The 14748-nt window shown below is 35.9% G+C and overlaps 1 protein-coding gene across 1 annotated transcript in view; it reads right to left on the bottom strand.

Moving 5' to 3' along the window:
- LOC107551442 (dual specificity protein kinase CLK4-like) overlaps window positions 1-14748 on the bottom strand; it is a gene marked incomplete at its 5' end in the record, with an annotated part of 138892 nt that overhangs the window by 26485 nt on the left and 97659 nt on the right. Inside the window, 2 exons of the mRNA XM_016233045.1 lie at window positions 991-998; window positions 3571-3615. Coding sequence (XP_016088531.1) covers window positions 991-998; window positions 3571-3615 — 53 coding nt within the window. The remainder of the gene's footprint in view (window positions 1-990; window positions 999-3570; window positions 3616-14748) is intronic.

Below are 14748 nucleotides of genomic sequence, written 5' to 3'. Positions count from 1 at the left end.
GATTATAAATGAAAATGTCAAGTGTTTTAGTGTTTCTTAACATTGCAATAGACTTCTGAGTAAATAAACCGGTGGACCTCTGCTCTACAGAAGACCACAAACTAAACTGCTCTACAGAAGACACAAACAACCAGTTTAGGTTGGTTAGCAAACCAACCTAAACTGTTGAAAGCTGTCACATAATTTGACATCTACGAGCATTAAACAGATCAATGAAATCTTCATGACAGCCTGCTAAAATATGGATTAGAAGTCACATATCTATTTGCAACAAGGTGTTGACAGCTTGGTTTTAACCTAAATCTAAAGCAGGTGACAGTTTGCAACCTGTTCTTATGCTGTGTTACACTTTTGTTGGAAACCAGAACTTTAATGTTGGTTTGAATATGGTAAAACTTTAATATCAGAAGCACCAGGGCCCAATTTCACCAACAGGGCTTAGCTTAAGCCAGGACTAGACCTTAGTTAAATTAATATATTTAAGCAACTTTTACAAAAATGCCTTAGAAGAAAACATTACAGGTGTGTATCTTGACACAGAACAATGACACTGACATATTTTAAGATATGTCAGAGCAAGATATTTTCAGTTGAGACAGCTCAAACATACATTTTAGTCTGGGACTAGCTTAAGCCTGGTCTGTGAAACCGGGGGCTAATCTTTTAGCCTTTAGCTTGCAGCTGCTCTTAAATTAATATTCCAGAACTTTCTTCTTTAAGCTTTATTCTGGAATCTCAAAAGAATGTTAATTCTAGCATGCCAATTTTTCAGAGGCTTAAATTTGAAGGTTCTAGAAATATAATGTCAGATAAACTGGTGCACATATTCTCAAATGTAAAAATTTCAGGATGTATGAAAGATTCCAGAACTTGAAGGCCGTTTCTCGGGTTTTATGTCTCACCTTTTAAACGTTTTATCAGCCTTACCACAATACAGAGCCCATATCTGCTACATGTCATTATTTTGAAGTGTGAGGACAGGGTACTTACTGGGGGTCCTGAAAAATAAAAGAACAACAAAGAGACATTTAAAACAATCCAAATGTCTTTTAACTTTCAGTTTAACTTCAATAATAACACAAAATTACACGTCCACGTTTTTAACAAAAAGCTAAACCTCTAAACCTTTTTTTTCCTGAAATGTTCATCAGGAAAGCGTTATGACCCTCAGAGAAGAAAAAGATGTGTTGAGGTTTCACGAGGCAGAAAGTTGTTGGCATTTACTCACGTCTAGATGCTGGCAAACTCTTAAAGGGGTGGTTGATTGCGATTTCACTTTTTTAATGTTAGTTAGTGTGCAATGTTGCTATCTGATCATAAACAATATCTACAAAGTTATACATGGACACGCGTGCGGTTGCCAAACTGTATTAAAGCTTTAATCAGAATAAAACTGTATATTAAAAGCTAAAAGAAGCAGTAGCATTTACAAATAACAGCGTATCTAATAGTATGAGACAACAACAAACTTCTTAGGTCTACCATTAAAAGCCGTGCTTGCACAGGTTCTGCGTGATCCTCTTCACTAATATCCTCTGCATCTCAATCAGGCTCAAATTGATAAGCAATATAGACGACGTCATTGTTTACAATACAACCAGAGCACATGCCGCTATGTTGAGGGGCGGGACGTTTAGACGCACGCTAGAAGCGGTTTAGCCAATCACAACACACCAGGCTAGCTAATCAATCAGAGCCCATCGTGTATTTCTGAGGGAGGGGCTTCATAAAAGCAGGAAATGATCAGCGCGTTCACAGGAGAAGGGACAGAGAGGTGTGGAATAAAGGTAAATTATGTGAAAATGATATTTCTAGCTAATCAATCAGAGCCCATCGTGTATTTCTGAGGGAGGGGCTTCATAAAAGCAGGAAATGATCAGCGCGTTCACAGGAGAAGGGACAGAGAGGTTTAAAATATAACATTCACTCAGCACTGTCAAGTTCTGACCATTGTGAACGAAATGGCCTCACCATTTGGAAACCATTTAAGAGTAAGATGTTGAAAGAGAAAAATAATGAGTATGTGTTTTACAGTTTAATTGAGCACATCAAAGTTGTTTAGTAAAAAGATTCATCATTTAATTGACGAGGGTTCTAATTAAACGAGCGCTTTTAACTTTTGAATTATCATGGACGCATACAACCTGCCTAATGTTTGCGTTGATTAGTCTGCTAAATATCTTCCAGCTTTCCAACCATATTTTCTCCCTCACACTAGAGCAGCGCGTTCACAGGAGAAGGGACAGAGAGGTGTGGAATAAAGGTAAATTATGTGAAAATGATATTTAATAATGCATTTTTTAACAAACGAAGCATTAACACATGTTAGACTGCACCCCATAAACACAATCAAGCCTATAAAAAAAAAAAATTATATATAAGTCAACCACCCCTTTAAGAGTTTAAAATATAACATTCACTCAGCACAGTCAAGTTCTGACCATTGTGAACGAAATGGCCTCACCATTTGGAAACCATTTAAGAGTAAGATGTTGAAAGAGAAAAATAATGAGTATGTGTTTTACAGTTTAATTGAGCACATCAAAGTTGTTTAGTAAAAAGATTCATCATTTAATTGACAAGGGTTCTAATTAAACGAGCGCTTTTAACTTTTGAATTATCATGGACGCATACAACCTGCCTAATGTTTGCGTTGATTAGTCTGCTAAATATCTTCCAGCTTTCCAACCATATTTTCTCCCTCACACTAGAGAAATAAACAGACTGTTGTGCAATGGTGTTGGATCAACATTCGACTCTTCCTGCTCGCTTCACAACATGTCTCACTTTCAACATTTGATATGTTATCTATATTCTATTGTGAATAAAATATAAGTTTATGAGATTTGTAAATTATTCCATTCCTTTTTTACTCACAATTTGTACAGAGTCCCAACTTTTTTGGAATTGGGTTTGTACAACAAGCAGGCACAGCTAAACAGAACCACATCCAGCAGACTTAGTGACAAAATGACCCACTATCTCTATGTAAATAAAGTGTTCTGCCAACGTTTGAAGTTCCTCTCCCAGGGCAGCAGGGCTGGAACAAGTTTGAAAAACAGATGTAAAGAATTGTCATTCTGTCCAAATGCCAGTTGTATGGGAACGCCACAATCTCAGATTTAATCGGATATGGTCAGAAGGTGAATATAGGTTCTGCTGTATAAACTGTACACATTATCCAAAGATAACAGATGTTTTTAGGCAAACATTATCTGGACACCTTCTTAAAATTCACAAGCTATACTGATGGATTCTCCGCAAGTGACATGACAATGAATCATTCATTAAAACCTCTCTCAATCTGTGCCTTTGAGAGCCATGTGTGTGACTACAGCACAGCTCACTTAGAAATACATCACCATCTTAATTTGTATGGCCGAGTCATCATCAGTCTGAGTTTAATACCTCTGAATCATCTGAGGGTCTACGGTGAATCAAAACCACATTCAATGAGGACTTCCTCCCAGTCACATCTAATGTTTATGAATTAGGCACACTAGTAACAATGTTTACAGAAAAGTGCTAGACATCAGGCATGAGGAACATAAATGAAGAGATTGCACTCACCAGGGTCTCCTCTTCTGCCCATCCGTCCACGTTTCCCAGGAGGACCTGAAGTCAGGAGAGATGTGTAATGACTTGAAAAATGTCTTACATAAAACATTTTTTTTTTCATTACTTAGGTTTCTACACATACGGATTCATTCTAATTATTTTCAGATCATACCTTTGTAGAATCCTGTGAAAATGCTAAGCTGAAGTTATAATGAACTTTGAAATTTCACAAAGAAATGTCTGGGTTACATTTGACAGCAATGGGGGGTAAATTAGCTTAATTGTTATGAAAATAATTGGTACAGTACAAATAATATTATTATTTTTCAACTTAAAATGGATCTGGATTAGGTGCAAATCCATTGTTCACAGACAAATGCAGATGAATTGTGTATATCTGTGCACCTCGCATCACTTCCTGTTCGTGTATATGAAAGTCAGAACAAAGCAGCCGAGGGCATACCTCCACCTCCCAGACGGTAGCCAGGCCCCCCTACTCTCTGTTCCTCTGGTTAACCGATTAACCCCCTCCTTCTCTCTGTCCCCTGGGCACTAAATCACTTCCATCAACCTCTTTCTCTCTTCTTTAGGTACTGTGAAATAGAAACCATACCTGAGCGAAGCAGGAGAGGGGGATGCTGGGATGCTAACGAGCTCAGGTCGCAGACACACTTTTCTTGTTGGCATTATTGTTATTGTTCTAGGTTAATCAACCCCTGCTGATTCAACCCCTATTAGAAAGATTGTCAAGAAAGGGTCTCATGGTTTCACTTCCCCGGTGTGGTTCACTTTACTAAATCTAAAGCATTCGGCATCCTTATAGGAATGTTCAAGGTTCAGTTCAACTTAATTAATTAATTCATTCATTCACTTTATTTATAGAGCACTTTACAACTGCACCTGCAGACCAAAGTGCTGTACAATCAAGAAACACTTCATTAAAACTGTTTTTGAGAAACAGAACTTAAAACAACACACATCCTACTAACAACAAAGACTAACCCACCCTCTCAAAGGTTAAAGACAAGAAATAGTTTTTAACTTCAACTTTAAAAGCATTTAAAGATGAGACCTCTCTAAGTTCCTGAGGAAGACTATTCCAGAGTTTCGGCCCCGCAACAGCAAAGGCCTGATCCCCTTTTAACTTTAAATGAGTACGAGGGACAGTAAGCAATAACTTATTATTGGATCTTAGAGACCTAGGTGCTTGACGAACAGCAACGAGCTCAGACACATAAGCAGGGGCCATCCCATGCACTGCTTTAAAAACATACAAAAGAGTTTTATATTTTATCCTGTAGTTCACTGGTAGCCACTTGAGAGAAGCTAAAATAGGAGAGATATGATGACATATGATGATATGATGACCACTAGCAACCTAGCTGCTGCATTCTGAACTGCAAAAAGCAAATTAGAACCATTGTTCTCTCCCACTCTCATAGGTTAGTAGATCTGTATATCATCCGCATACAAATGGTACGACATGCCGTATTAAAAAAAAATTGAACCCAGGGGCAACGTATACAATGAAAATAAAATAGGGCCAATAACAGAACCCTGGGGAACCCCACAAGTAACAGGCGCTGCCGTTGAAACAAAGTTACCATACTTTACAGAGGATGATTATCGAATTAATACGAATTCCAATTAAATGGGATAACCGCTTTATAAGAATCACGTGGTCTATTGTGTCAAAAGCTGCACTTAAGTCCAATAAGATCAGAGCTGCCGCGTTACCTGCATCTTTGATTATACGGAGGTCATTAACAACTCTTAAAAGTGCAGACTCAGTGCTGTGACCTGCCCTAAAACCGGACTGAAATTTGTCTAAGATCTCATACCTACTTAAAAATGACATTAACTGGGAATAAACCACCTTCTCTAAAATCTTAGGCATGATAGGCATGGTAGTTTTGAGATGGGCCGATAATTCTTCAGTTCTAAAGGGTCTAAATTAGGCTTTTTAAGAAGTGGCTGAATAACCGCCTGCTTAAGGCCTGTTGGAACAACTCCATTATGAAGACTACTGTTAACAATAGAAGTAATACTCAGCCCAATGACATCAACCATCTCCTTAAGAAGACGTAAAGGAACCACATCGCAACCACCAGATGTAGGCTTCAAACGCATAATGATGTCCATAACTTGCACCAGAGACACCTGCTCAAAGAGTTCAAAACTCCTTACACAAGCTGGTGATATCACAAACTCAACTGAAGACGTAGGCAAATTAGTTCTAATCTTTTCTACTTTTTCCACAAAAAATGTCCTAAACATTTCACAAACCTCCAATGAGGGGGTCAAGGTAGAACATACATTCGGATTGAGAAGTCTATTAATTGTTGAAAAAAGGGTTGCAGGGGCATTATAATTCTGTGCAATGACACTCGAGAAATAATTTTGCCTTGCAGTTCTCACAGCAGCCTGGTAGTCTGAAAAACACTGCCTCATAGATTGAAGTGAAACCTGTAGCTTATCCTTTCTCTATTTCCGTTCAGCCTTCCTGCATTCCTGCCTCAGAGAACAAGTATAGTTGTTAAGCCATGGAGTTGGATTAAGTTTAGGTTTCCTAACTTTATATGGAGCCACTACATCTAAGATATTGGAGCAAACAGAATTGAACAATATCAACAGCTCATCTGGGCCCACAGAAGGAGAAGGAGACTCAATCACATTCACCAATGAAGAGGAGTTATATACCTCAGAAAATTCTACCGCCGTGGATGAAGTAATAAGACGAGAACAAAACACACCTGACTGTGGCAAAACTGGTTTGCATGGCATAATAACATTAAAAATTGCAGGCATGTAATCAGACAGACCATAATTTAAAACATCTACATTACAAATAGGAAGGCCCAGAGATAAGACCAAGTCCAAAATATGGCCTTGCTCATGGGTTGAATTTGAAATAAACTGCGTGAAATTAAAAGAGTCCACCAGCTGTAAAAACTCAGAGACCATAGGCTTATTAGGAAAACACACATGAATATTGAAGTCCCCAAGAATTAAAATGTTATCACAACTTGGCACAATATGTGATAAAAACTCAGAAAACTGCTGAATGAAATCCTTGTTATATTTCGGTGGTCTATAGACCAACACACACAGAACAGGTTTCCAGCCGTCATACATCATCACTTGAGCCTCAAAGCTCTGATAGTTCAACTTTGACAAATTTAAATCCCTTTTTAAAAACACATGCAAGTCCGCCACCCCGGCCAGTAGTTCTAGGGGTGCTAAAAAATGAACAGTCAGATGGAGAAAGTTCAATCAGGGCGTGTGTGCCGCCAACATTAAGCCATGTTTCAGAAATAAACAGAAAGTCCAAATCATGTTGTGTAAAAAAGTCATTTAAAATAAACGTTTTGTCTAAGAGTGATCTTGCGTTAACCAATGCCATATTTACTGTACCAGACTCCAGCGTAGACAATGACGCTCCAACCGAAACCACAGCCGACTCGATATAACACAAATTGTTAATATTTACTCCTCTCGAAACTTTGTGTCGCTGAGTCACAGCCCGCGACGATGGTATCCGGGCAAACTGGACGCAAACAGGAGAAGCTCTCACTCAAAAAGTCTCCCGAGGTCAACAGGCGTCTCTCCGACATCCATGATGCTCTAGCTTTCACAGCGAAACCCGCCCGTCTGCCACGCTTCCGACGGCGATTGCTCCGAAACCGCCGAGTTCGCCGGTACCCACACTCTAGGCCGAGCCAAGGTTCCACTGATATAGACGGCATGAATCGCAGGTGAAAACAACACTTTCCACTCCGAGTGAGATCGTCCATCACTGCACGAATGTGAAGCAAAGTTTTGCAGTCATAAGTCCAGAGAGAGTAGTTAGGGCTAATAAGACATACAAATAAAACGAAATGCATTAAAATAGACAACACGGAACAATGGCCAGCCAATACACACGGCGCTATCTTTTTATTGTTGTTCTAAACGTTAATGGAACAGTTCATCCAAAAATGAAAATTTGCTTGTGGATTATTGATGTTTTTAGCAGCTGTTTAGACTCTCATTCTGACGGCACCCATTCACTGCAGAGGATCCATTGGCGATCAAGTGATGTAATGCTAAATTTCTCCAAATCTGTTCTGATGAAGAAACAAACTCATCTACATCTTGCATGGCCTGAGGGTGAGTACATTTTCAGCCAATTCAAATTCAAAATTCATTTTTGGGGGAACTATTGCTTTAAACTCTGGGACATGTTGTCGATTAACACAGCAAATACATTCTACATGTCTGTCAGTTTGAAAACTGAGTTTATAGTCATAATACAAATTTAAATCTATTCAGCAAACTATACACTAACCAGGTGTTTTCCTATTTTTCTATCTATAATGAATGCAAAATCTTGCTGAAACTTTTTTCCAAAACGTTAAAATATCATATCAACCTCAAACTTTTAAACAATAGTGTATGTTTTAACTTCTACGTCTTAACTTCTGTTTGTTCCAGTATCCTGATGAACACAGCAACACAACCTGTTTGAAAACAAGCAGTCTTACAAGTCCATTTATTGCCGCTGAAATTACACACTTCGCCTAAGTGTTGTAACAAAAAATGTGCTTCGCATTACTGCTTCAAATTCCCTCCAGGACGAAGTGCACTGTTGACTTCAGCTGTAAATACATAAGCATACACACAATTATTGTTTGTTTTTACAAACTGAGGAACTTGCTGAAGTTATTATCCAATGTAAATGACAGGATCTTATTGATGCTTAAATTAGAAACTGAGCTCAAACTTGTATAAAACCTGTAACATTCCTTTCCAGAGGTTACAGGTCACTGTAACAAGTGTACTGGAAGTTGCTTTCTACAAACCTTTCAGTCTTTGTCTATAAATTGTAGCTTCTAACATTCTCCTTCTATTGCTCTCTCTTTCGCTCATGTGGTCTGTTCTATATCATATACGGCTTTCTGCTCAACCTCCCCTATTGTAATGACGTTCCAGGGTTTGTGTATGATAACACAAATCATAGTCAACATAGTGAAAATAGTGAGTCGTGGCTTCATCTTTGAGCTCTTGTGGCTTACTGCACTACACACTATCACGTTACAAAAGACCCAACCACAATGCCTATAAATACAAGTGTAACAATGTTCTTCCCCAACAGAGCCCATATACACCATGAGGAACTGAGGCTGATGGCTCAGTGCTGAAGACACCGACGAAAGGGGCCTCTCATGCTTTTTATCTGTCATCATTTGATGAACTGTCTCATGGGCAATTATCGTAACAGTAACAACTGCGAGATTAAAAACTTGAATCTGGATGCAATTGAGGTCTCCGGGGTCTTAAATGTATCCTATGTTCTCCCCTATAGCTGTCCCGTTACGTTAACATTAAGAAATCGGATAATTGAAGTGTATCATTATTCTCAGCTTTGACGATCTAACCACTCGAATTCCGATCCTTGTCCGATCAAAAAGGTCTGGTTCTTATAGTCATGCATAGGCTTGATTTAGCTACTGTGCCATTTTGTCTTAAACTAATGAAAACATTGCTTTTCTCCGGCTTTGTGTTGGGCGCAACAACTGTTCGCAATAAGCGTCAACAGTGAAATCACCGAATTCAATCTTCTCAGTTCCTAAACCACAACTGTGTTTTCCTCTCCAATATCCCTCGCTGACAAAATTAAAGTCTACAAATGGAAATGAAATTAAATTCATACCAGAATGTGTGGGTGGTTTGTGTGAGGCGACAACCCTGTGTCCTGGGAAAATTGAACGTAATCTGTCTAAAAAGAAGTTCACACATTATCCTATTATTCAATTATCCAACATTGGTAACTCAATAAAATAATACATTGAACTTGAACCAGCTTCTCTGCATATAACTATAGAAAAAAAATTACATGTAATCTTTAAATAACCAGGCTTATTAAAGTTAGCTAAAACTATGAAAAATGTTACTTGAAATAAAATAAATGTTAACTAAATAAAATGAAATATTAAAAAAACGATGTATTTTAGCTATCTCCTCATTTTCATTTAGTTTAACTAAGTACTAAAATAACTAAAACTACACAACTTAAACTAATAAATAAAAATGCTAACACTTTACATTGAGGCCCCATAAGTTAACATTAGTTATGCATTAACTAACAATGAGTAATACATTTATTACAGTATTCATTAATCTTTGTTAACATTAGTTAATCAAAATACAAATGTTCATTGTTCTTGTTAACTCAGATCCAATAAATATTAACAGATAAATATTTTGATTTTAATAATATACTAGTAAATGTTAAAATTAGCATTAAATAAGATTAATAAATGCTTTAAAATTATTTTCATTATTAGTTTATGTTAAGTAATGCAGTTAATTGCCATTGACAAATAGAACCTCATTGTAAAGTGTTACCATAAAAATGTTTTTTTTTCAACTGAATGTTGTAAAGCAAGAAATACTAATGTTTAAAGAAAGTTTCATAAAATAATTTTTTTTATTTGTATTATTATTTTAACATAAAAATGTTTAAAACTGTATAGATATATTTAAACAAATATATTAAAAACACAATACAATTATTAAAACTTACTAAACTAAAGTTTAACTCAAATTAAAGTGAAAACAGAAAATAGAAAAAAATTATTCAAAATATTAACAAAAACTGTAATAGAATTAATATTATACCATGCTGCAAATGTGGGTGTAATTTAGAGGCTGTAAAGTTGTTCACTATATGTTCAAGCATCATTTAACTTTTTTTGCAATTTACTGTAGCAGTCTTGCAATGTGACAAGTACGTGTAATATTTCAAATTACAGTATGTACAAAACCTATATATATAAGAATTTAGATAAATTGTTTACTTGCAATTGCTGGAAGTGAAAATCAAAATTGTAAAACTTTAATCGATAATTTAAGCTGTTTTCATCACCAAGGTATTATTCACCGCACTTTAACAAACTTCTTGTTTGTTGCGAAATGCAAAAAACAGAGAGAGTTATTTGGCTTTCTGTGATGTCTGACAGGTGGTTTATGTTGACTGGAGGAGCTTGTAACAGAGCAGGAAATCTGACTGTTAAATCAAATGCTGTTGCTCGTGAGAGATCACGAACAGCCAAATAACAGAGCCGAACTCAACCGTTTCAAATGAGGAGAGGAGAGGTGTGTTATCTGGACATTCCAGTGTGTGAGTGTGTTTGCGTGGTTCAAGTGTTAAACAGCAATCAAAAAGCCATGTGTTTTCAAGACGTTGTTTTTGTTCAATTTTAAACTGAACTGAGCTTTTTAAAGTACATTATCAGTAGGGTATATATATATATATATATATATCTATATATATATATATATATATATATATATATATATATATAAACTCATGATAATTTTCTGATTAATTCCAGGTCAAATTTCACCCCAAAATCAAGGGAAGCAATATTTTTTCCCCTATTTGTATCCCATTAAGATTTTTTTCATTGTGACCTTTATGTAAAAATGAATTTATATTAAATACAATATAAAATAAATATAACAAATATGTGAATATAAATATATTAATAAATGTATTTCAATTATAAAATGTTTATTTAGATTTTGTAGTGAAATATAACATCCAGGTACCATAGTGATTTTTCCTTCATGTTGAAAAAATGTTTTACTCCAAATACCAAAATTATATAGAGAATCAACACAAAACACAAAATCATTATTTGCCACAAATTAGCTTGTTTGCAGTTCACTTAAGCAGTCTTGCAATGTAAGAAATACATGCAATAATTTGAATTATGTAAAAAAAGAACACTGTTTGAAATGCCATATTAACTATATAAATCTATTTTATTTAAGTTTCAAACTGTAATTGATGATTTAAAGTTTTATTTTCAAAAATATATAGAACATCAAAAGACTACATCTCTAATTCCCAGATTTTTCCAAAGACAAAGCATAAAACAGCAACCAATGTACATCGAAGGGATATTTGGCAGTATCCTTGTAATATATAAACTAACATGACAATGACCAGACCTTTCTTGTCATGCTTTTCATGCACTATTAAACAAAAGTGCAATTTTAGCATTATTACTGCAGGGAACATGACTGTTCATAAGCAGAGATCATATAGATTTACACGGTGTTGTGCTGTACTGCGTTAACTGCAAAAATACCTTACTTTATTTCAGGCGTATATGCAATTGCACAGCTTCATTGAGTTTCCTTCTATTTATGTGGCTTTGTGGTGTCTGTTTTGTATTGTTTCAGGTTTGTGCCAAAGAAGAGCAGATGAAACCTGGCCATCGGGTATTTTGATTTGAATAACACTGTTCGCTCAAATGATTTTAATAAAATACATCTGATTTTTTTTCCAGAATAACAGTTTGTTAGCACATTTTAGCTTTAAACATTCAAAAACTTGAGATTTTTTTTATGCATCCGCAGCATCTGCGCACATTTATTGTCCAACCACAGCAAAACAAACACGACCTGTTTAACATCGCTTTTGTGCAAAGATTAAATCAACATTTAAGCCACACTGCACCAAAAAAACATATGGAACCCAACATTAGCATGTAAATGTAATGCGTGAGGGTCTGCGTTTGCCCGTGTAAGTGCGGCTATTAAGAGTTTGGCCCTTGCGTGATGGAGTGTTAACTCGCTTGACCTCCAGATAAACAACTCTGTCCCTCCATCCCCAACTGCTTGGCAGTGAAACATTTCCATCTGTGTGTCGATGCTGGAAGTGTTGGTGTTTATGAGAGGGGCCGGACTCGACAGGGTCCCAGACACTCGTTGGGTGGCTCTCCCATTAGCACGAGTGATTATAATAGTGAACAGCGAGAAGATGTACAGACTCACGCTCCGTCAAATGCTGCATGACCAAAGCTGCTTGGGATCCAGGTTAAAATGTCATGAAGTAGCTACTCATTAAGACAGGTAAGAGGTTACAGTCATTAATCACGACTAGTCCTTACAATTTAGCGGCACGGGAAACATGACTGCACACAAACTGATAACACACTGCGTAAATCTGATGTTTCTTACATGTTTCCAAAGTCATAATAAGCTCCATAATGATGTATTTATGTTATCTGAAAATAAACAAAACCATGTTGTTTCTAATGGTTGCAAGTGATTGTTCTCTCTACACCACTCTGGAACAAGCTGACAGTAAGACTGTAAGATTTTCCTCACACATAAGCAGAACATTACAGTGATATAATCAAATCAGGCAGCATCTGCTTTCTACAGAGGTGTTAGACCCATTAAATCCAATTACAGTTACAAAACAACAGTCCAGGGTCCAAAATTAACACTCGCCAAGTATGAGATGCTAGTAAAAACAAGCTTTGCAGTATAGTAAGTAAGGAGGCTTTGTAGTGAGTGACTACAATGAGTTACTCGCCAGTTGGCTGAACATAATACATGATTAAAATAGAATTGAGAGAAGGATAATCTGACCCTCATTCATTTCAATGACATACAAGCCATCTATTAAGATCAATCACAAATCTTTTGCCTCATGTTATTAAAGTCTTTGACCTCTAAACTTTTACTTAAAACTGTGTTTCTTTCAATTAGTAAATATGAATTTATATAAATAAAATAGATTTATACATTTAAATATATGTAAATACATGTAATAAAAATGCATGTGCGTAAAACGGGTAATTTTATATTTGGTGAAACTGCTATTTTCCTGTTTATTTCTTTGAAGTTGCTTTGAAACAATCTGCATGCTATAAAGTATGTATGTGTATATACACACACATACATACATACACACATACATACATACATACATACATACATAAATAATATAAAAATATTATATTGTTAATAAAAATATATAATATTAAATAAATAGCATTTTATATTTTTTTAAATAGTTGTTTAATATATACAGTATATATATATATATATATTGTCTACAGTGGACCTCCTGTCCACCTGAATGTCATTTATGGTATCTAGTTCAAAAACACATGTGAGGAGCTAACAGCAAACAGGTACACGTGATCATGAAGTCTTGATTCCTATATTACACACTCATATTTTGGTGCCCCATTAAACCCATGCAAGGTATGAAAGCCGGCTTCAAAATGCAAGATGCTGTGTTTTTAATATTGCCGACAAACTCACACAGTCTGAGATGAAAACATTCGTAACTCGAGCACTAGACGTTTTAAATAGAGCATTACTGCAGCCTGTTATCATTAAAACAGTTGCTGATGATTGTAAACCACAAGTCCAGGTTTTGGGGAAGCGGAAATCTTTTCAGCAGGTTTTAGTATTGATGTGAAAATCCCTCTAACATGAGCCATGAGTTTCTTATCACTCTTTGAGGAAAGAATTTGTTTAACTATGCCTAGTGACCACAACATTAGTCTACGGGTATCGTAACCTTAATGTATGCTTTTACCTTTACAGCCACTTCAGCTGTTCATTGATAAAACATGTTTGATTGTGTAGCATTTTCAGTTTAACTAGCGGGTGATAATTAGTGTCAGGTAAGGTTATAATTGGGATTTTATTTCATTAAATAACATGAGAAGAAGATTGTGAGAGGAGAGGAGTCCAGATTGACAGCGCTTCCTGTACAGGGTGACCTTGGGAACGTATTTACATGCATGTTGTAATACTTGCGAAATGCTGCCAGATCACGAGCCCCTAAGCATTTCAGACATTTGGTTGCACAGCCAAATACAGTCAGACAAAGATGACTGGCTATCATTTACACCTCTGAACACCTAACCCATTGATTTCACAGCAGAGACTGCCAGAAGTTTCAGTGAACAGCTCATTCCTCACCGGAAAACTGAGAACGTGTGGAGAGAGTGAGAAAAAGAGAGTTACAGATAGAGCGAGAGAATTCACAGCACTGTGCTGAAATAGCACAGACTGATATTATGATTGTCTAAAAGCATTGCAGATCTACTATTTATCGCTGACCGATATAGAATTATATACATTCAATTTAAAATAATATACACAATACTTAAAATAATAACATAATATAAAATCATTGAAAAATATTATTTAAAAAATATATATAACATAATCTAAAAAATAATCAAAAAAAATCATTGTATATGGCATGGTATAACAATGTTAAAAGTTATATTTAAATTTTAAATTCACCATACTTAAAGGTACACTATATAATTATGGTTGAAACATAAATGTGCATGTTATTTGTGGAGGAACATTTATATATATATA

The sequence above is a fragment of the Sinocyclocheilus grahami genome, unplaced genomic scaffold, assembly GCF_001515645.1.
Source record: "Sinocyclocheilus grahami isolate Dianchi unplaced genomic scaffold, SAMN03320097.WGS_v1.1 scaffold424.1, whole genome shotgun sequence".
Lineage (NCBI taxonomy): Eukaryota > Metazoa > Chordata > Actinopteri > Cypriniformes > Cyprinidae > Sinocyclocheilus > Sinocyclocheilus grahami.
Note: the sequence above shows the minus strand (reverse complement) of the source record. Positions and strands in the feature narration are given on the sequence as shown.